Source organism: Vidua macroura, chromosome 11 (assembly GCF_024509145.1).
Source record: "Vidua macroura isolate BioBank_ID:100142 chromosome 11, ASM2450914v1, whole genome shotgun sequence".
Taxonomy (NCBI): domain Eukaryota; kingdom Metazoa; phylum Chordata; class Aves; order Passeriformes; family Viduidae; genus Vidua; species Vidua macroura.
The window spans coordinates 2816055-2835332 of NC_071581.1; the positions used below are offsets into that span (position 1 = coordinate 2816055).

The 19278-nt window shown below is 43.7% G+C and overlaps 2 protein-coding genes across 3 annotated transcripts; one reads left to right on the forward strand and one right to left on the reverse strand.

The window, feature by feature from the left end:
• Positions 1–4446: 4446 nt before the first annotated feature.
• On the reverse strand, positions 4447–6628 carry CIAO2B (cytosolic iron-sulfur assembly component 2B). Its single transcript, XM_053987391.1, has 5 exons — positions 6430–6628; positions 6265–6344; positions 5662–5787; positions 5151–5196; positions 4447–4666 (listed from the first exon to the last, which is right to left on the reverse strand). Exons 1-5 carry the CDS (start codon positions 6566–6568, stop codon positions 4569–4571), a joined length of 489 nt encoding a protein of 162 aa, XP_053843366.1. The 5' UTR covers positions 6569–6628; the 3' UTR covers positions 4447–4568.
• Positions 6629–7790: 1162 nt separating this feature from the next.
• CES2 (carboxylesterase 2) lies at positions 7791–17872 on the forward strand. 2 transcript variants are annotated; one of them, XM_053987440.1, is made up of 13 exons: positions 7791–8090; positions 8624–8828; positions 9143–9281; positions 9534–9667; positions 10144–10297; positions 10537–10638; positions 11497–11595; positions 12068–12208; positions 13435–13515; positions 14334–14481; positions 15104–15253; positions 17188–17260; positions 17409–17872. In XM_053987440.1, the coding sequence occupies exons 1-13, from the start codon at positions 8015–8017 to the stop codon at positions 17596–17598; spliced, it is 1692 nt and encodes a 563-aa protein (XP_053843415.1). In that variant the 5' UTR covers positions 7791–8014; the 3' UTR covers positions 17599–17872. The 2 variants fall into 2 exon arrangements, with proteins under 2 accessions (XP_053843415.1, XP_053843416.1); XM_053987441.1 differs by lacking the exon at positions 7791–8090 and having other exon boundaries at positions 8722–8868.
• Positions 17873–19278: the final 1406 nt, after the last annotated feature.

Here is a 19278-nt window from a genome sequence, read left to right on the forward strand (position 1 = left end):
TAGGCAGAGCATGTGCCAGCTCTCCCTTTAGCAAAGTGGGGAAATCAAACTTTAAGGGTTAAGCAAGCTCCTACCTCCTGAGGTTATTTCAGTCAAAGCCACATGTGGCACATCTGATGGGAACCCAGATGGAGCTAATTTGAGTAGATTAGGGGAAAAAGTGCTATGACAAACCATCATCTCCAGGTTACACCAAAATGACAGGGCGGGTCAGCTCCAGGAGGGTTTGGCAGTGATGCCTCGCCAGTCACTCAGGTTCTGCTCGGCTCAGCAGGGACACAGCTGTGCCCAAACCCTTTGGCCACTGCACTTGGAGCTGGCCAGTGGGCTCTTTGTCAACCCAAAGCACGGGGTTTCTGGGGCTAGGGGCTGTCCTGACCCTCCTGCCGCGCGTGACCCGCGCGCGGTGGGGCAGCGATGCCCTGCAGCAGCACGGGGCACTCCGCGATGTGCCACAGCCCAGCCAGGGAGGGCACGGGGCTGGGGCTGTGCCAGGAGCCTCCCCTCCAGGCAGGCAGCCTGCAGGGAAGGAGGAAAGCAGAGGGCGGGGAGCTGCTCGGCACGAGGGGATGGGAGCTCACATCTTCCCTGCCATCAGAAGGACAGAGCCCCGTGTGAGGGCAGTGGCAGCACAGGGAGGTGGGGCACATCCCTGCCACTTCTCTCTCTCTTCCCAAAGGTCCCTGGCAGCAGCTGCTCCTCATTCCCAGGTCATATTTTTCCCACTGATTTAGTGGAAATTACCTTCTGGCCTGTTCTCTCCCTCCTGTCCTGCTCTGGAAGCTGAGCCACAGCAGGAAGCAGAGTCTGTCTTAGCTCCTGCTCAAGAACCTTGCTGAATGAAGGGTGCAAGTGCTGCCATGAGGTGCTGCAAGGCACCAAACTGATGAGACAGCTGGTAAGAGACCCTGAGCAGTGGTAGGATTAAACTGGGAGAGCAGGGTTTCATCCATCCTAAGAATCAGGATGTCTTCATCACTGCAGACAGTGCTGTTCCCTAGATCCACGAAAGAGAAGTTAAGGAATGGAGAGAACTTGTGTGCAGCAGAATGCAAAAGCTCTTTAGAGGTAGGACATATAATAAATGTGTGAATTGATAATAAGAGATAAGTAAAAAGGTCTCAGAGCGTGACAGAATGTCTTCTGCAGATACTGCAGTGGGTTGGACAAAACGAGGGCTCTCTGCTATTTGTATTTTTGTAAAAGTGCCCTGTATATTTAGCATTTTGTGGAATGAAAATTTTGTGTGCTATTAAATGTTGCTGTCAAATGGCTGTGAGACCGGCAAACTCAAACCCACCTCAACTTTCCCTACTTTGGTTCTCTTTGCTGTTACTTAGTAACATCAGAGAGATTTTACTACAAACTTTTCTTTTGCCTATGGAAAAACGTTGACTCTGCCACTTCTTCAGTCTGTATTTATGCCAAACAGTGCATTTTGGTAAAGGAAGGGAAAGCGGTCCAGTTCTCAGCTTGACAGGCCAAAGGGAAATGCTTTTAATAGCTGTAAAAAATTTTGTAAAACACAGAGTTTATAAATCAAAGCTCCAGAGAGAGATCTTTATCAAAGCCCTCTACTGACGCAGATACATCACTCTTGAGCATGGCCAGAATACTGAAATAGCTTTTATTAATTAACATTTCCAGTGCGTGGCACACACTGCTCCACCCCAGGGCCAAAAGGAGTAATGCCATGCAAGGGTGAAGCTCTTCCATGGACAGTTCAGCTGCATCTTTGGACACAAAGCTGCTGAGCTGCTTCCCTGCCACTGCTGAAGCTGGGGAGGCAGGGGCTGCAGCAGGTTCAGACGCTGGCACCAGCAGGGACACGGTGGGAGCAGTGGGGCAGCAGAGGGCTCAGCCTGTGGGCTCAAACACCCTCCAGAGCAGGAACAGCACAGACAGCTGTCCTGGGACACACTGGCACTAGGGAATGCCATCCAGCTGCCCTGGGACACACTGGCACTGGGGAATGCCATCCAGCTGCCCTGGGACACACTGACACTGGGGAATGCCATCCAGCCACCCCTGGGACACACTGGCACTGGGGAATGCCCACTGGCACTGGGGAATGCCATCCAGCTGCCCTGGGACACACTGGCACTGGGGAATGCCCACTGGCACTGGGGAATGCCATCCAGCCACCCCTGGAAGACTCTGCCCAGAGCTCAGGAATGCAAAGCAGATGTCTGCTCCTGGCATTTTTCCTGGACTTAATGAGGCTGTATTCAACACAGCTGCTCCAAAGGGTCATAGTTTCTCATGGAATGTGTCCTATTACAAAGAATTCCAGAGGCTAAATTTAGGGGTGGCATTCTGGAATAATAAACATTTGAAAAGAATTATTTCTTATAAATTAGTGTTTTCTTCTCCCACTTTGTCTCCATGCAATAGGAACCAGCTAATGATCTCCAAAAGCAGGATGGAAGGTTTCCACCAGAACTGGTGGTACATTATCAGCAAGTACAGAGCTGAGGGAGCCTGGACTGGAGGGCCTGGGCCTTCAGCAAAGCCACTGTGGTTGGTTCTATCATAAATACAACATCCACATCACTTAAAACAAACACACCAGATCTGAAGTAATCAGATTCTCCATCCCTAAATAGCCGAAGTCAGACCTCTGCTTTGAAAACCCACAGCAGATTCCTCTTACAGAAAAGTCATCCCTCAACTATTAACTATAAATGTAAACCATCAAACACATTCTGCTGCTTCTCTGAGAAGGTAAACGGTCCAAAGTGCATCCCCAGGGCTGCTGTGCAGTGTGCTTCATAAGGCAAGTGCCAACATCCCAATAAATTATTTAACACTAGTATTATATAGTGATGAAAGCCAAGCAGAGAGCTTCAGCAAAGCACCATTTACTGATCCCTTGTCTGTTTGGAGTGCAGGTTGAAGCAATCTGTTGGCAGCTTAGTCATCCTCCTGTTTTCCCCTTGGCACATACTTGCATTTCTTTCTTCCCCAAAATCTGGAGGCAAAGTTTATTTTCTTTGTAAAAAGCCACTAAAAAACAGAAAACAAAATCAAACCACCCAAGCGTGGTGCCTGGGAGGTGCCTGCATGCATTACCATGCCTGGAGTTTCATCTGTGGTGCAAATGCTGGCAATGTCAGAACTAATCAGTTCAGTGATTCAATAAGAGAGGCAGAGCAAAGCTAGGTTGTTCTGTTCCTTGCCCAATATTAATATTACATAAATACTGTCTTTAGTTGCAGTTTCATTCATACATCCCAGCAGTGCTGCCCATTCAAAGGCTGCTGAGCCAAATGAGCAGAGTTGGCTTTCTGCAGCCTGTGCAGACAGGGAGGCTCAGCTCTCAACTGGGAAGGTCTGGCTTTGTTCCCCTCCTGCTTTGCTGTGTGACTTTGGATGTCACACTTGGAGCACTGGCTGGACTGCTAGGCTGAGCTTTCCACAATGGCCATAAGCTTCACCCTTTTCAAACAGCACCTGAGACCCTCCCAGGGAAAATGCTACTGGAGTACAAAGCACTGCCATCAAACTGGTGAGCACAACCTGTATTTTTAGAAAGTGTATTTCTTATTTTCCAGATAACTGATGGCAAAGAAGACAACATTGCAATGGGTGCATGTACCAAAATACCCAACAGGATTTCTCAACAGGTTGTTATTTTTCTGTGTGGTCCAGGACTAGAGACATCCTTTACAAAACTTCAAATTAATTCTTAATGAGTTTTTCTATTGTGAATGTCTGCCAAAGACAACAGTTTAGTGAATGCCACAGTTCCCAAACCAGAAGCATAGGTTGGGTTTTAGCATTAAATCTCAAAGCATTTAGAGCAAAACTTGTGCTTTAGCTGTCAAACACTGCCAGGACAGTCTTTCAGCAGAGCCTGCTGGGCTGTTCATGCCCACTGTGAGAACTGGTAATGTTCTCACTGTGAGAACTGGTAATGACTCTTGTATTGCAGGTGCACAAATAACACCTCCTTCAAAGATACTGCATTTCCTACCACAATGAAGCGTAATTTAAAAATAAATCACGTTTTACACAGGTCTAAAGAGCCCTCCACATTTGGCTAATCTAAGGTAAGATAATTAAAATCAGACATGTGATTTGGAAGTGTGGACACTTACTGCTAAATGTCCTCCAATTCTGCACACACCAGCTTGTACAACTTGTGATGTCTGAAAGTGAAACTGTATTAACAGTCTGAAACTGTCACAGGAGTGTAAAGATTTTAACTAAAAGTTACCTTGGTGTACTTGTGAAGTGCAGTGTGCCAAATCCACTTCTAAAATGCAGCTTATACCTTATTTTTATTAGTGAGAAACCAGTTAAAAACAGGTTGAAAAAAATGATTAATGGAAAATTGTACCTATGCAATGTCTCATACAATTTAAAAGCCAATTTTTATTATATTTTTGTAGCTGTCTGTAAGCTAACTTGCCACACAGTGTTTTTTAAAAGAGCAAAGAAACATTTCTTCAAGAGAATTTAAGTGATTTTATTTTTCTCACAGTTTTATGTAAATTGTAACATCAACACACATATAGAAAATTGGTTTAGTAGATCAGAACACCAGTGATTTCCTCACCAGGCAGTTATGACCGAGCAGACAAACACTGATTCACCACTTCCAGCAGGTGAGAGTTTTCCAAAGCAGCTGCCACACGCTCTTTATCAGCGAGCTGTTTATTAACTGTGCAGGAAAAAACCCACCAGAAACCACTCAGGCCACCGGGACTCGATGTCTTCACGCTGAGCCACACCATGCAGTTGCCATGGTGCTGCAGGGTGGGTGCCCAGGGCAGCCCCAAGCTGCTGTCTCAGGGCAGAGCCTCTCTGTCACAGCAGCTGTGCAGGAGCTGCCTGGGATTCAGCAGCAGGAGCTGCTCCACGGGCGTGACACAAAAAATCCCCGTTTCCTCCCCTGCTCCGAGTGCTCAGGCAAATCCCCAGTGAGTGACTGAGAGCACAGGCTGCCTGAGGAGACGTTCACAGAGCACTGCAGCACAATCTAAGTGACACTCCATGTTCCTGTTGTGGAACAGCCCCCAGAACCTGACCACAGAAAGTCCCAGACGCTGAGCAGCTGCTCTGCAGCTGTGGGAATCTCTCCCCTCGCTAATTTTCAAGATTAAAACAAGTATGAAGACCACACAAGAGAGGACCAAAAGCCTTACCTGCGTGCTCAGAGGCATGTGTTCCTGGCGTTATATGAACATCCAGCTGAAAAAGCAGCACAAAACAAACAGAGGATGAGCTCAACAAAACATTGGAAGATTAAGTTCAAACTAATAAAAATGAAATAGTAACAAAAAGAAGAGAGAAAGGACATTCTTGCCACTATCAGTTACTCTATATAACAGAATAAAACAGAAGTCTACAACTGCAGAGTATTCTGCATTTGCACATGCTTAAACCTGCTTCAGACAAGGGTGAGAGCTCCTCTCGTGCAGTGCAGCAGAGCAGTGACTGCCTCAGAAGCCCCTGGCCCACGACAACAGCACCAGGACCTCGGCAACCCCCCGAGCTGCGTGCCGGTATCACCCACTGCCCTCTCTGCTTCCTGCAGCGTCCCTCCCACGAAAAATAGAAAAACTCCACTTATTTTTCACTGCAAGCTGCTTAGCCTTTTTTTTTTTTTTTTAATGTTTCCAAACACAGCCCTGCTCTTTTGCTTTGACTCCTCACCTTGAACCTCTCGGGCAGCGAGCGGAGCAGCTTGACCTTGATGGAGAGGCCGATGAGGGTGGCCATGCTGCAGTGCGGGATGGTGGGCGTGAACTCCACCGACACCGTGCTCTCGGCGTCGTTCACCTGCGGGGCACCCCCAGCACCTGAGCCAAGCGCCACTGCTAGGCTCAGGTGCTGCTACAAATATAGTTAAATACCAAAAAATACTAGAGAGCGATTTAAATGGTATAAATTATTAATATATGAATGTGGTGTTAAATATATTAAATATTATATTAAAATATTATATTGTGGTAGTATTATAATTGAATTTGATTATATATAATTATAATAATTATTTCTTATACAATATTATTAAATATTGTAATTATTATAGTAATTCTAATATTATTGGAATAAGTATTCTAAATACCTTTAAATATTATCTATTTAAAAAATATTTATTTATTATATCGTCAAATATTATGATATTATGATATTATATTAATTATATTATATTATATTATATTATATTATATTATATTATATTATATTATATTATATTATATTATATTATATATTATCGGACGGCTGAGGCAGCCCAGCCCGGCGGGATCTCACTTTCACTCGCACTTGCTCGACGACGTTCAGCTCCTCCAGGGTGAGCGGGTGCTCGGGGTCATTGATGGAGCGGATGAGATGTGCGGGTTAAGGAAAGCGGCGCTGCCCGCCCCGGCCCGCCCCGCCCTGCCCGGCCCGGCCCCGCCCGCCGCTCCCGCAGGATATCGAAGATCTCCCGGTCGTCGATGGGGTCGGGCAGCTCGTCGTCCTCCTCGCGGGCGGTCACGGGGCGCTCCCCGGAGCGGCGGTAGATGAGGGGATTTGCGTTCTCCAGCGGAGCCGCGCCCGCGCCCGGGCCCACCATGGCGGCACCGGCAACGGCACCGGCACCGGAACCGGAACCAGCCCGGAGCGCGATCGGCGCCGCACGGGGCGGGAGCGGGGCGGGAGCGGGGCGAGCCCGGGGAGTGCCCGGGGAGTGCCCGGCTCCGCGGGCGCGTCCCGGAGCGGGGCGGGCTGCTGGGCTTCCCCGGAGCCGGGCGGGGCTGCTGGGCTTCCCCGGAGCCCGGATCGGACGGAGCAGCCGGCTGGACGCCAATGGAGTCGGCGGCGCGGTGCCCGCCAGGGCTCCGGGCTGGGCCTGCGCTGCCAAGGATGCTCCGATGCAAGTTGTTTATGTCATCTGTTCCCTGCTTTGAAAAGTCAAACAAAAGAACCCCACGCAAATTTAACCTGGAGTGGCAGAGTGTAGCAATGACATGCTTTGGCTTCATACACCCCTCTAAAAGGGGATTAAGGTATTAAAGTATTAACTATTTTGATTCGGTTTTCTTCTTTTTCTATTGTTACTTCTTAGTTACTTGTAATCTCTCGTCCCGGTTGTTGCGGGGCGGAGGGCGGATTAGGAGTTTTTGTTGCTTTGTTTTGCTCGTCGTGGTGTTTTGGTGATACTTTTGTTGTTTTAAGGGGGTTTTAGAGAACTGTACGGTATTTAAGCTCTGGAGTCTGTTCAGACTTGCCCTGTTTTCGCTGACAGCCGGTGAATGAGCTGCGACTGGGCCCTTGCTGGGACCGGGGAACGCGAGGTGGAGGCGATCGGGGCTGCGCCGGTGATCAGGGGCTGTATCGATAAGCAGGGGCTGTATCGATAACCAGGGGCTGTGCCGATAACCAGGGGCTGTGCCGGCTCTCGGGCTGTATCGATAACCAGGGGCTGTATCGATAACCAGGGGCTGTGCCGGTGATCAGGGGCTGTATCGATAAGCAGGGGCTGTATCGATAACCAGGGGCTGTGCCGGTGATCAGGGGCTGTATCGATAAGCAGGGGCTGTATCGATAACCAGGGGCTGTGCCGGCTCTCGGGCTGTATCGATAACCAGGGGCTGTGCCGGCTCTCGGGCTGTATCGATAACCAGGGGCTGTGCCGGTGATCAGGGGCTGTATCGATAACCAGGGGCTGTGCCGGTGATCAGGGGCTGTATCGATAACCAGGGGCTGTGCCGGTGATCAGGGGCTGTATCGATAACCAGGGGCTGTGCCGGTGATCAGGGGCTGTATCGATAACCAGGGGCTGTGCCGGTGATCAGGGGCTGTATCGATAAGCAGGGGCTGTATCGATAACCAGGGGCTGTGCCGGCTCTCGGGCTGTGTCCGTCTCCTGTTTGCATTTGGCGCTCTGGAGGCGTTCCCTGCAGGTCACACTCGCAGTTCAGCCGCGCTCCGTGCCCTGAGTGTCCTCGCTGGGACCTTTGTCCCCTTCTGTTCCGCATAAAAGCGGAAGGAGTCCCCGGGAGCCCGACCGGGGGTGAAAATGTCTCCTGCGAGCCCGATCGCGTCGCTTTGCGCCTTGTTTTGTAGCGTAGCGTTCCTCGTGTGCGGAGCAGAAGGTGAGCCCCGCGACTCCTTGTTGTCGCTGCTGCCGGGGAAGCCACTGCACCAACTTCCAGTGATTTTTACGAAGGCGGTAAATCTCTTGTGCTTTGGTTACCAATCTGCAAAAATGCCTTCATGATGCAAAAATTACTGATTTGGAAATGATTTAATGAAAATAAAGTTTTCTGCCTTTTTTAAAAAAGTAGAAAGTAGCAACATTTCTGAATTCTCTAAACAAAATATTTTTAAGATCTTGGTGAATGATAAATTTAGGAAACGTTAATGGTTTTGCTGTTTGCTCTGAAATTTGCTCTTGCATGGTGACAAAATCCTGCCCTTCATGGCTCCAGGTGTAACTGGCAGGAGGGTTTGGCAGGGAATGTCTGTCACTGCACCAAAGCAAAATGAAAACTGAACAAAATTGTAAGGAATAAATTGAAATGTTCTGAATTAAACAGTCAGTTAAAAATACTTAATGGAAAAGTCTGTGAGATAATTTTGAAGATGCAATTTAATTTATTATTTTTTTATCTTTTGTGTTACTTAGGACAGAGTGGTGCTGAGCCAGAAGTGACAATTGCATTCGGACGGCTCAAAGGAACACAGACAAGCGTGAAGGGCACAGACAAGCTTGTAAACGTTTTCCTTGGAATTCCTTTTGCAAAAGCCCCTCTTGGATCCTTGAGGTTTTCTCCACCTGAACCACCTGAACCCTGGACTGGTGTGAGAGATGCAACTTCTTACCCACCGCTGTGAGAGCAGTTCATTTGTGGCCAGAACCTGCCTGTGCTGGTCAGAGTTGTGTTCATTGGGGTGCCTGCTTCTGCTCAGGAGTTGATATTTGGTGGTGGATACACTGCCAGTACTGGAGTATTTCTAGTACAGGTGTGGAGATGTGCTTTTACAGGCTGCACCTCTCACTGAATATAGATAACACAAAATTCAAGCACCCTGTGGGGATTCAGCCGGGGGCAAAAGAAGTGTGTTTTCTCTACCCTTGTTACCTTGATGCTGTTGCAGGTTTAGTACTAATAATTGTGCTTTTTTTGTTGTTTTTATGGTGAAGCTGTCCTCAAGATCTGTCCCTGTTGAAAACAGCAGAAAAAAACTTTAAAGAAAAGCACCTTGCATTCCAAACTTCTGAGGACTGTTTGTATCTCAGTGTTTACAGCCCTGCTGGCTCAAGCAAGAAGGACAAGTTACCTGTATGTAAACCATCGAACAAGCTTGTGTTTTATAAAGCTTGCAAGTAAAGATTGCTCCTAAGAGAGTTAATTGCTTTTGAAAATGTGATGAAATAATATTAGCATGTAAAATTCCAAGACCACCAATCTGAAATTCAGCAGCCATCGTGCTTCAGTGATTTGGTGTTCCTAATTCTCTGACGTTGTTTTCCTTTTTCAAGTGAAATCTGCAAACCAGTGCATAAAGGCGTGTCTCACCCTTTTGTTTCCAAGGTAATGGTGTGGATCCATGGAGGCAATTTTATATTTGGTGGTGCTGCTCGGTATGATGGCTCTGCACTGTCTGCCTACGAGAATGTTGTGGTGGTATTAATTCAGTACAGACTGGGACTCCTTGGATACTTCAAGTAAGAACACCTATTTCACTTTTTACAAAGTACTTGCTGTCATGTTTAAAGCATGGGTAGTTCTGTTTGCCAAATGTGCTGAACTTCTATATAAGCTTCCCACTGTTAGAGTAGTTTAAATGTACAAAATTCACCGACATTAGGACTTCAGAACACCAAGAAATGTCTGTACATTCCATCTGCATGGTCATGTGATTGCAGCCTGCTATCAGATCATAGCTGGGCTTATTTGGTGCTGGACAGGAAATTTTTTTCTGGCCTTTGCTTCCATCCTCTGCTGTGTAAAGCAAAAACTCAGGTAGAGCAAAGGCCAGGGATCTACCTGAGCTGGGGTGAGCAGAGAGTGGAGGGAGTCAGGGGCTGAGGTGACCATGAGGGGCTGTAGGTCACTTTGCACCAAACACAGATTGCTGAGATGGCCTCTGTTGTGCTACTGTCACTGCTGCTGAGGGGTGGCTCTGCTGCTTTCCTTTCAGCACTGGTGACGAGCACGCCCGCGGGAACTGGGCGTACCTGGATCAAGTCGCTGCTCTGCGGTGGGTCCAAGGAAATATTGAGCACTTTGGTGGGGACCCAGCATCTGTCACTCTCTTTGGGATATCTGCAGGATCTTGCTCTGTTTTTGCACATGTAGGTATATAGTAGATAAAAATAAAAGTCTTTAAAAACTTAATTAAAGGAAAATTTCATGCTTAATCTGGTTTTTGACAGTAAGTTTAACAGCACATTGGGCTAAATGTGGAGATTTAGCAAATAAAGATGTGTAATTCCCAACTGAATCCAGGAGTTACTAGACTATAACTAGCATAAAGTTGTAAGGTAAGGATGTTAATGTAGAATAAATAATTTTGTTCTTCCCTTCTTGGCAGGTGTTATCTCCTTTATCTAAGGGTCTCTTTCATAAAGCAATATCAGAGAGTGGAATTCTAATTCCCCCCAGGAAAAATTTACATCTTTCAACAGATCTTGAGGTAAGCTCATCTTTTTTGCATTTTAAAGTCTTTATAGCCTAAAAAAGGCTTTTTCTATGGATAGAAGGATGCTAAATATCTATCTAGGATATATAAAGGATACTGAAGGATAAAGAATATATAAGGATATCTAAGGGATACTTCTATGTGATAATTTGTTTAAAAAAGAAAAGGGGAAAATGTCATTGTAAACTGTGCAACAAAGTTGATCCAGTTTATTGTTGCAGCACACCTGTTTAATTTTGGTCTGTTTGGTGTTAGAAATAGATTGGACAGCTGTATGATTGTAACAGCTGTGGGCTGACAAAGGCATTTTCAGTCACACAAATGCCAAGCTAGGCAAATGTCCGTTTTTATATCCACTGTACTCTACACAGTAACTGTGGCATTTATTATGGAAAATTTAACAAGACTCCAGAAGAAGAATTCAGTTTTTTATTGACCTACAGTCTTTTAGGGAGGGCCTTTATGTGAAGTAAATTAGTTAAATATAAAACAACAAAAAACCACCAAACTTAAAATAAAATCACTTTCTGTAAGTGCCTTTTAATATCTTTTTCTGTGATGGCAGATAGAAGTAATGTAAATGTTTCTGAGTTTTCTTTCCTCATTTGGTTTATGCTACAAGCTTGTATTATCTCTACAGCAAAGTTTGAAAAGACAGTGAGTGAGTGGAAATACAGCAAAAAAGTGAAGTACACCAGAATGATTTCACTTTGTGATCAAACTGTAGCATTTCTAGTAAAATAAAATACTCAAAGATCTATCAAGCTCACTTAAATCTGCCACTAACAAGCTATTAACAGCAGCATTTATAATGATTTTATAACAGTGCTTGTCTTTGTTGATAATTTTCAGAAAATTGCCAGTATCTTCAAGTGTGAGACAAGCAGTTCCCTCTCCCTGCTGAACTGCTTGAGGAAGCAGGAAGCAGAGCACATAGTCCTTAAAAGCAAGGTAGGTAACATGGCAACAGAACTTTTTAATGGCTCACTTGCAAAACTTTAGCTCAGCCTCTGATCAGAGTTCATTGATGGTCCGTTCCAAAGTTGATTTTTCTTATCTTTTGTCAAAATACTCCCTAAATGTTGAAGTAATTTCACACATCAGTTCTTTCTGGAAGTTTGGCAGTCCCACAGAACCTGTGAAGGTGTGAGCAAGGTCTGAGCATCCCTATGCTTTCATGTCAGAACAGCACAGGATCAGGAACCCATTACATTCCTCTACACCTTGACCCAGCCAGGCCTGCATTTTATAGTCCTGTGCCAAACTAAATTTATGTTACAGTGGCTGTAGATACTTGAATTTCTTAAAGCCCTTTTTTGCAACTAGGACAATTAATGTGGAGATCTTACATGATTTGAAGGAAAAATTGGAATTACTATTAACAACTAATTTGATCTTTTTTTTCTTTCCTCTCTTCCTTCAGGAAATCTCATTTCTACCCTTAGTTTTGGATGGAGTGTTTCTTCATAAGCCACCTGAAGAGATATTGGCTGGAAAAGAATTCAGTGCAGTCCCGTTCATGATAGGAGTCACCAACAATGAATTTGGCTGGAATATTAGATCGGTGATTTAATGTCTATTCTTTATTTTTAGTGTGTTTCTAATGTTTGTGTTAAGTGATAGGACAAGTCTTTGCATTGTTGGAAATACATACAAGGTAAACATTGCTTGCATCATGGCTCTGCAGTGACCCAGAACCACTGGATCACAAGAGGGTGAGAGAGGCTTCATCCTGCAGGTTAAACCGCATGGACACATCAGTTGGAACATCAGTTTTGTAGAGTGTTTTCTTATCCTACAATTTTAATCCCTTATCCAGGCAGAGAGAGGAAAAAGAATGCAACAATCAAGGACTTATTACTGAAAGGCAAATAAAGCCAATCCTTTCCCCCACAAAGCTCAGTAGTCAGGGTTGATACACAGTGTGCTTAAAAATGTGCCACTGATCACCTAGACCAGCTTCCCCTTGGTATCATTACCACCCTGCAGAAAGAGCTTTCATTTGAAAATCTCATCTGGGGCAGAGTGAGGGGACAATGCAGGTGTCCAGCCCATTCTCCTTTCTCGTGAGAACTCAATGGGTAACTCTAAAACATGAGAAAATGCTCTCGGAGCACAAAAACTGCAGGAGATGGATTTGTGTCCTCTCCTTTCTTGTCCCTTTCTTTTATTTTGTAAATATTCAGGTTCCTTTGTGTAGTACCAAGCATTTGTTCTGAATCTATGAAGCAACTGTCTCTGGTTGTAAGTCCCAGAAGAACGATGCAAAATGAAATCTGTTTGAATTTATTTTGCAGACAGAAGAGTTGTTTTATGTAATGCTGTAAAAGAGCATTAAAGAGAGGGAGAACATTTTAAAAGAGGAAGAACACCGCATTATCCTTATTTCAAAGGGCTCAAACAATTGGACTAGAGACAGACTGCCAATGACTTTTAAGATCTCCCCCAACAGAATGAACATAAGCCTATGAGACAGAAGCAGATTTGTGTTTCAATTCTGCTCTCATGTTTTCTAGTCTAACAAGTTGATTTAAGGATAAACTATGTATTAGGAGTGCTTTATGTAGAAACCTTCACCAAGACAACATTTACTTCAATAAATACAAGCTTTTCAAGACAGCTGCTGCATTGTGCTGCACTTCTGCATATGATATGATGCTTTAAAAATAAACACCAGTAGTAAGAATTAATGGAATGATGTAGTTTCAGTGTTTAAAATAATGGAGACATTGAAAGGTATGCTAATAACTAATGCTAATAACATTGTTGTTTTTTTTTTCCACTGTACAGACATCAAAAATGACAAGTTTGAGGGAAATAGGAGATAGAAAATCAATTGCCTCAACTGTAGAGGTTTTTCTACCAATGATTGTAAGTACTGCTGCACTAATCTCATTTCAGAAGTGAATTTTCTTTTTCATGTATGGAACAGATTTGGGTCTCACTGCTCGAGTTATAGTGTTACTGAGGGCTGAGGTCATGGTAGGCTTTGGGGATAATCCCAGCAAAGTTGACAGGACCAGGGTGTATGGAATTACACAGAAATAGGATTGAGTCGGGCCTGGGATTTGGGAAAATACTTTTTTCATTCTAGACCTCAAACAATACTTTTGTCTTACATATTTGTGGGATTACTGCAATAGCTTCCCTAATGTTAAGGTTTCTCATGGTTAATCTCCTGCTTAGGGAGTTTCAAGGTGTATTTTTCAGTATGTTTACATTAAATGTAGCTTTTAAAGTAGTTACTTTGCACTTCTAGTTTTGAGGTTCATCTTTCAAGCAGCAAATTCTAACCCTGAAAATTTACACTGTGTTTGGAGATCCCATTGGTTTTGTCCTCTTGTCTAATGGTCCATAAATCTTTCAAGGACTGAGAAAATTTACTTTTGTGATTCCCATCTCTCTTCTGATGAAAACAGAAGCTGAAGATATTGTCAGGAGAAATTGCTGGATCTACACTTATTCCTGTAGAGTTTTAACCCATATAAATTTGGTGCAAATTTCACCTGAGGTAGTTGGTTTGTATGGTATTTTTTCCCTACAAAAAGCATGAATAGGTTTTGTTTCCCATCAACATGGGTGCTGTTCTCGACATTTGTGTCTTTGCAGAATCTCTGAAGTTTAAAAATGGCAATTTTAGCTACTAATTCAGACAGTGGTTGTTTGTCTGTTTGTTTCTTGTCTCTTAGGATTTACCCTCAGATTTTCTGCCCATGATCTTAGATGAATATCTGGGAGACACAGAGGACCCTGCAGAGCTTCGGGATGGATTCCTGGACCTGCTGGGGGACATGGCAATTGTCATGCCAGCCATTAAAGCACTGAATTATCACAGGGGTAAGCTGATCAACAGCAGTGGGGACACTCAAACCTCCTGCTGCAGGCTGGGTCAAATGATGCAGACACAAATCCTGTCATATGTAGGCAACCCTTCTTGAGATTCCCACTGGGAACATGAGGAATGATACAGGTCTGCAGGGTTGTGTACAGTCCCTAATCTCTGTGTAAGTGTGCTCATAATCACAATATATTGAGAGCAGAGCATGATAACACAGGTAAATATTTGCTAACTGAAATATACAGGCTTAAAAATTAAAACATATCAAAGCAACCTTTGTCCTTTGGCCCATGGCTACTTGGGAAGTCAGCAGCTCTGTGGTCTGTAAATTTTCTGGTGTGTAGGTGTAGACAAGCCATGCCATGATACTCAAAAGTGGAAATAAATTGATATTTTGTTTTCTGTACATTATCTTAGGGTGGATCTTCCAATTTTTTGTTTTTGTGCAAGTGCTGAGTTCTTAATTTTGCATTAAAAGTAAAAGTACATATTTAAATGTAACAATTACACTAGAAATGTGCCCAGTAAAAAGCTTATTTTTTAAAGTTGTATTTTGAACAGCTGATGACAGCTGAAGTTTATGTATCTCTCCTGTAACTCCCTATATGTTATGTCTTGCAGAGTCTGGAGCTCCTACATACTTCTTCGAGTTCCAGCACCGGGCCAGTGCATACTGGGATAGCAAACCCGACTATGTGAAGGCTGACCATGGGGATGAAGTTGGTTTTGTCTTTGGGGGGCCATTTCTGGCTGGGGACATCCAGCTCCGCAGTAAGGAACAGACACCATTCACTCATGAATGAGACCTGTAACCCTGGCATTTTTCTATTCACTGTTTTATTAATTTTCATCAGATTAAGGTGCATATATTGGCAGTGAGACCAAGCCATAACCCTTTCTCCTGGCAGAATTGGTTTAATGCATTTAACCATCTTCTCCATCTTCTCTCCTTCACAGTTTGCTTGGTCTGAAGCACAGTCAGTTCCACATCTTGTCAGCAATTCAGCAAACAGGATATTTGCTAGAAAATTCACTGTCATTATCCCAGCACTCTGCATGGATTTGCCAAATGGTTTTGGCTGAAAATGAAATTGAAGGAAAGGTCAATTAAACTTCCAGAGTGCTTGGGAAGAGGAAATCCAGGATCTCTACTTTTCCTGAGGAGTTTAGGCCAGTGTCTCCTCCTCTCAGAAAATCCCATGGGCTGTCAGGCTCCAGAGAATGGGGGACTTGGTTTCTTTTGCAGGAAGTGATTCCAGCTGTGTTCAGAGCAAGGCTTGGAATTCCAGTGTTTCATTTTCTGTGTGAAGATCTAATGGTTAGGTCTGTTTTGCCTCACAATTCAATTAATACTTGAGCATTTATTCAAATGGAATAAGTCCACTGAGGGAGGATTAAGGGTGTACTCCCAAAATTTCCATGGGATTCTGGAAATTCCTTCTGGCAGAATCCCACATTGTTATATTCCCAATGAATCTGCCAATCACTGAACAGTTAAGAAACATGATGCCACTTCCTAAGGAACATTATTAATCCAGCAATGTCTTTTACTTACATGTGCCTAAGACAGTAATACTCAACATGAAGTATTTTCTTTCCTGTGGAACAGATTAGGAACAGTTCTTATTTTGACAGAGACACAAAAATTCTGCTTATTTTAAGTGAATTCACTATTTTTTTTCTGCTTTTATTTTTGTGATTTGCACTGTAGTTCATAGTCTGGTCAAAGCCAACATAAGTGAAAGTATTTCCTTTTACTTCATTGAACTTTGGAGCTATCCAACTATGTTGCAAAGCCCTTTGTTAACCTGTTACCACCAGAGCCTTTTTCTTTTGCTTTTTTTTCGGGTTCTTTTTTTTGGTTTTTTGTTTGTTTGTTTGTTTTTTGGTTTTGTGGTGGTTTTTTTTTAATTTTTTTGTTTGGTTGGTTTTTTTTGTGTGTGTTTTTTGGTGGTTTTTTGTGGTTTTTTTTTGTTGTTGGGGTTTTTTTGTTTTGGTTTGGTTTTTTTGGTTGGGTTTTTTTTGTTTGTTTGTTTGTTTTTTGTTTTTTTTTTTTCTTACATACCTTTGGCCTAGGAAACACTGAACAACTCTTTTCCTCTTTGCCTGAATTTATCAAGGGCTTTAAGATACCAAACATTTTTCTTAGTGTATTGAGATGCATTTATAATGAAAAACACACAGGAACTGAAATAATTCTCACCTAGTGATACAGTGAGCTTATGTGTAACTGTATTTAAAGAAATGCTCTTGAAGTGCTGAGAAATGGAATGCACCATCTTGTGTGAGAATGAAGAAATCTTTGCCTAGTCATGCTCTGAATAATAGGGAGAATTTCAGTCCCACAAAACTAGAATGGGATCCAGGAAACAAAGCCATGTGGCCCATTCCTGGAGTTGTACTGGGATGCAGGACACATGGGGTTTTTTTGTCCTGCTCTGATTTCCTGGAAGGTTACAGGCACATCACCTTATTTCATTGTTCCCAAATTCCCTGATTTCTGCAGTGGGGTGATGATGCAAGTCATTCACGAGGAGTGCTGAAATCCCCTGATGCTTGCTGTAGTAGTGATGTTGGCCAGTGGTGTGTTTCTGTTGCAATTGCCAAACTGTTACAGCATATTCACACACAGAAATGGTGCTGCTGTAGTAGCAATATCTTGATTTCTGCCACACAGAGTAACAATTCTGTATTTTGTCTTTCAGGTGAAGTTACAGAGGAAGAGAAGACCCTCAGCAGAACTCTAATGAAGTACTGGGCTAACTTTGCTCGAAATGGGTAAGAATCATAAAATTCATGACAGATATTGCTGCTTTGCACTGACTCCATGGGGAATTGGCTGGTTTATTGATTCAGTCTTAACTTGTGTGATTGAATTCCCCTGTGACTGAAATGGGCACTCACTCTTCTTTCCTCTTGCTTACAGAAATCCTAATGGAGAGGGTCTGGTTGAATGGCCATCTTACAATCTTAATGAAGAATACTTGCAGATAAATCTACAACAAAAGAAAGACAGAAAGTTGAAAGAAAAGAAGGTAGAATTCTGGAAAAAAGTAATCCTTGAAAAGGCAAATAACAAAAGCACGCAAAACAAGAAGTTTAAATTAGAGTTATAGTTTACAGTCTAAACATGCACATAATATGCAAACTATCAGGATATTTTAAAAATTAATTGAAGTATATTTGAGGATAAAATTGCATTTCCCTCACCTTTTCTTCATCGTTGTCATACCTGCAATTATTCACTGTAATAATTCCAGTTTATCCTCATTTGTCAAATACAGCTACCAAATTTCCCCAATGCTCAGGTTCTTCTGACACTCCCCCATGACTGAAGACAGAATGTAGCAGCAACGTTGCTTTAATAAAGTGAAATCAATGAAGACCCAATTTATGAGTAAGACTCTCTTGATGCCAAGTTTATTGGTGGTACAGAAACTTTGGTGTGGTGTAGATACAGAAATGTCCTCTGTGGAAAGAAGATGAAACTACAGAATGTTCTGCTTTGTCAGTTGGTTTTACAACTGAGACACAGTTCTGACTGTTGTGGTACTTAATCTGTAATAGTAGTGCTGGAATTAAGACTCCTCCCAAATGTTAGAAAAGGGAGAAAGATTCTCCAGTACCCACAATTCTCTGCTTTTGAATTTAGTTGTAGATCCCCTACAAGGATTAACATTTCTGTCTTTTCCTCAGAAAAGGGGAATGCTTCTCTCTGTGCTCCAGGCTGTCCCCTGTGCCACCAGACAGTGCCACTGTCCCTGTTTGCACTGGCTCACAGCCTCACTGCCAGCACTGAGGCTGTCCCAGGGCCACTCCAGGGCCCTCACCTTGGTGCTTGGGCTGCCAAGAACAAGGCTAGGACTCTTCATGGCAGACTTGTCAATCACTTCTCTGCCATGTCTTTGTCTCCTGTACCTGGCTCCTAGGCTGCTCCAGCTATCCCAGACACATTCCTGGTCACACTGGTGCCTCACAGCAGTGATGTAGCTCCACAGATCCTACAGGGCAATGAACATCACCTCCCTTCAGCTCCCCTCTATATCTCTGGAAGAATTTGAAATTGTTCATGGTTAATAATGTCCTACAGCAACTAGCTACCCGTCCCCTCTTTCTAAATTACTTTACTCGAAGGAGTAGGGTGGGATTTTCTACATCTTCTTGCCCAAGTTCTGTTGCCAGGCAGAACTCAGGAGCTGGGCGAGACTGTTTTGGTAAGCAGAACTGCAGTTTTGGTAAGCAGAACTTTCTCCTAAGCATCTATCCTCACTTCTTTGGTTTACCTCCTTTGTTGTGTGAGAGGAATACAATTTCAAAATAGTCGTGCTAAATCTTCATTGCACAAACCCTTGAAGTGCTGTGTCACTTCCTTTAAAAGGAGATAAATAGGCAGTGTTGTATGGGTGTGCACAGAATACATGCTCCTCTTGTGTATGCAGACAAGTGCAGTTGAATTGACTTCCTAGCACAGGCCAGCACTAAAAATAAATCACAGTGGAAAATGTCAGAAGATCTTACTCATTTCCATGTAGAGAGAAGTACTGTGATGCTCTTGTCTGTTAGAACCCAAGGTGTCCCTCAGACACTCTTGGATGTTCCGGGTCCAGGGCAGAAGCCTCTGAGACCCTGGCAGGCAGCCGGAAACCCCTGTGGTTTTGAATCTGACCCATGGAACAATTTACCAACCTTGCAGGAAGAACAAGAAATCACAAAAGTTTAGATATTATAATGGAAGTAGTTACAAAGTGAAAGGAAGGATTTTTGAGTGCTGTACAGGGGGGTTTTAAGCCTTGTAC

Bases quoted from the DNA above. Each gene is read 5' to 3' on its own strand.
- CIAO2B (XM_053987391.1), bottom strand. From the start codon at position 6,568: ATGGTGGGCCCGGGCGCGGGCGCGGCTCCGCTGGAGAACGCAAATCCC. The intron at 6,345-6,429 runs ATATCCTGCGGG...CTTAACCCGCAC, and splicing joins CGACGACCGGGAGATCTTCG to ATCTCATCCGCTCCATCAAT. The intron at 4,667-5,150 runs GTAAGGCTTTTG...TTTCCTGCACAG, and splicing joins ACATGCCTCTGAGCACGCAG to TTAATAAACAGCTCGCTGAT.
- CES2 (XM_053987440.1), top strand. From the start codon at position 8,015: ATGTCTCCTGCGAGCCCGATCGCGTCGCTTTGCGCCTTGTTTTGTAGC. The intron at 9,668-10,143 runs GTAAGAACACCT...CTTTCCTTTCAG, and splicing joins GGACTCCTTGGATACTTCAA to CACTGGTGACGAGCACGCCC. The intron at 17,261-17,408 runs GTAAGAATCATA...TCTTGCTTACAG, and splicing joins GCTAACTTTGCTCGAAATGG to AAATCCTAATGGAGAGGGTC.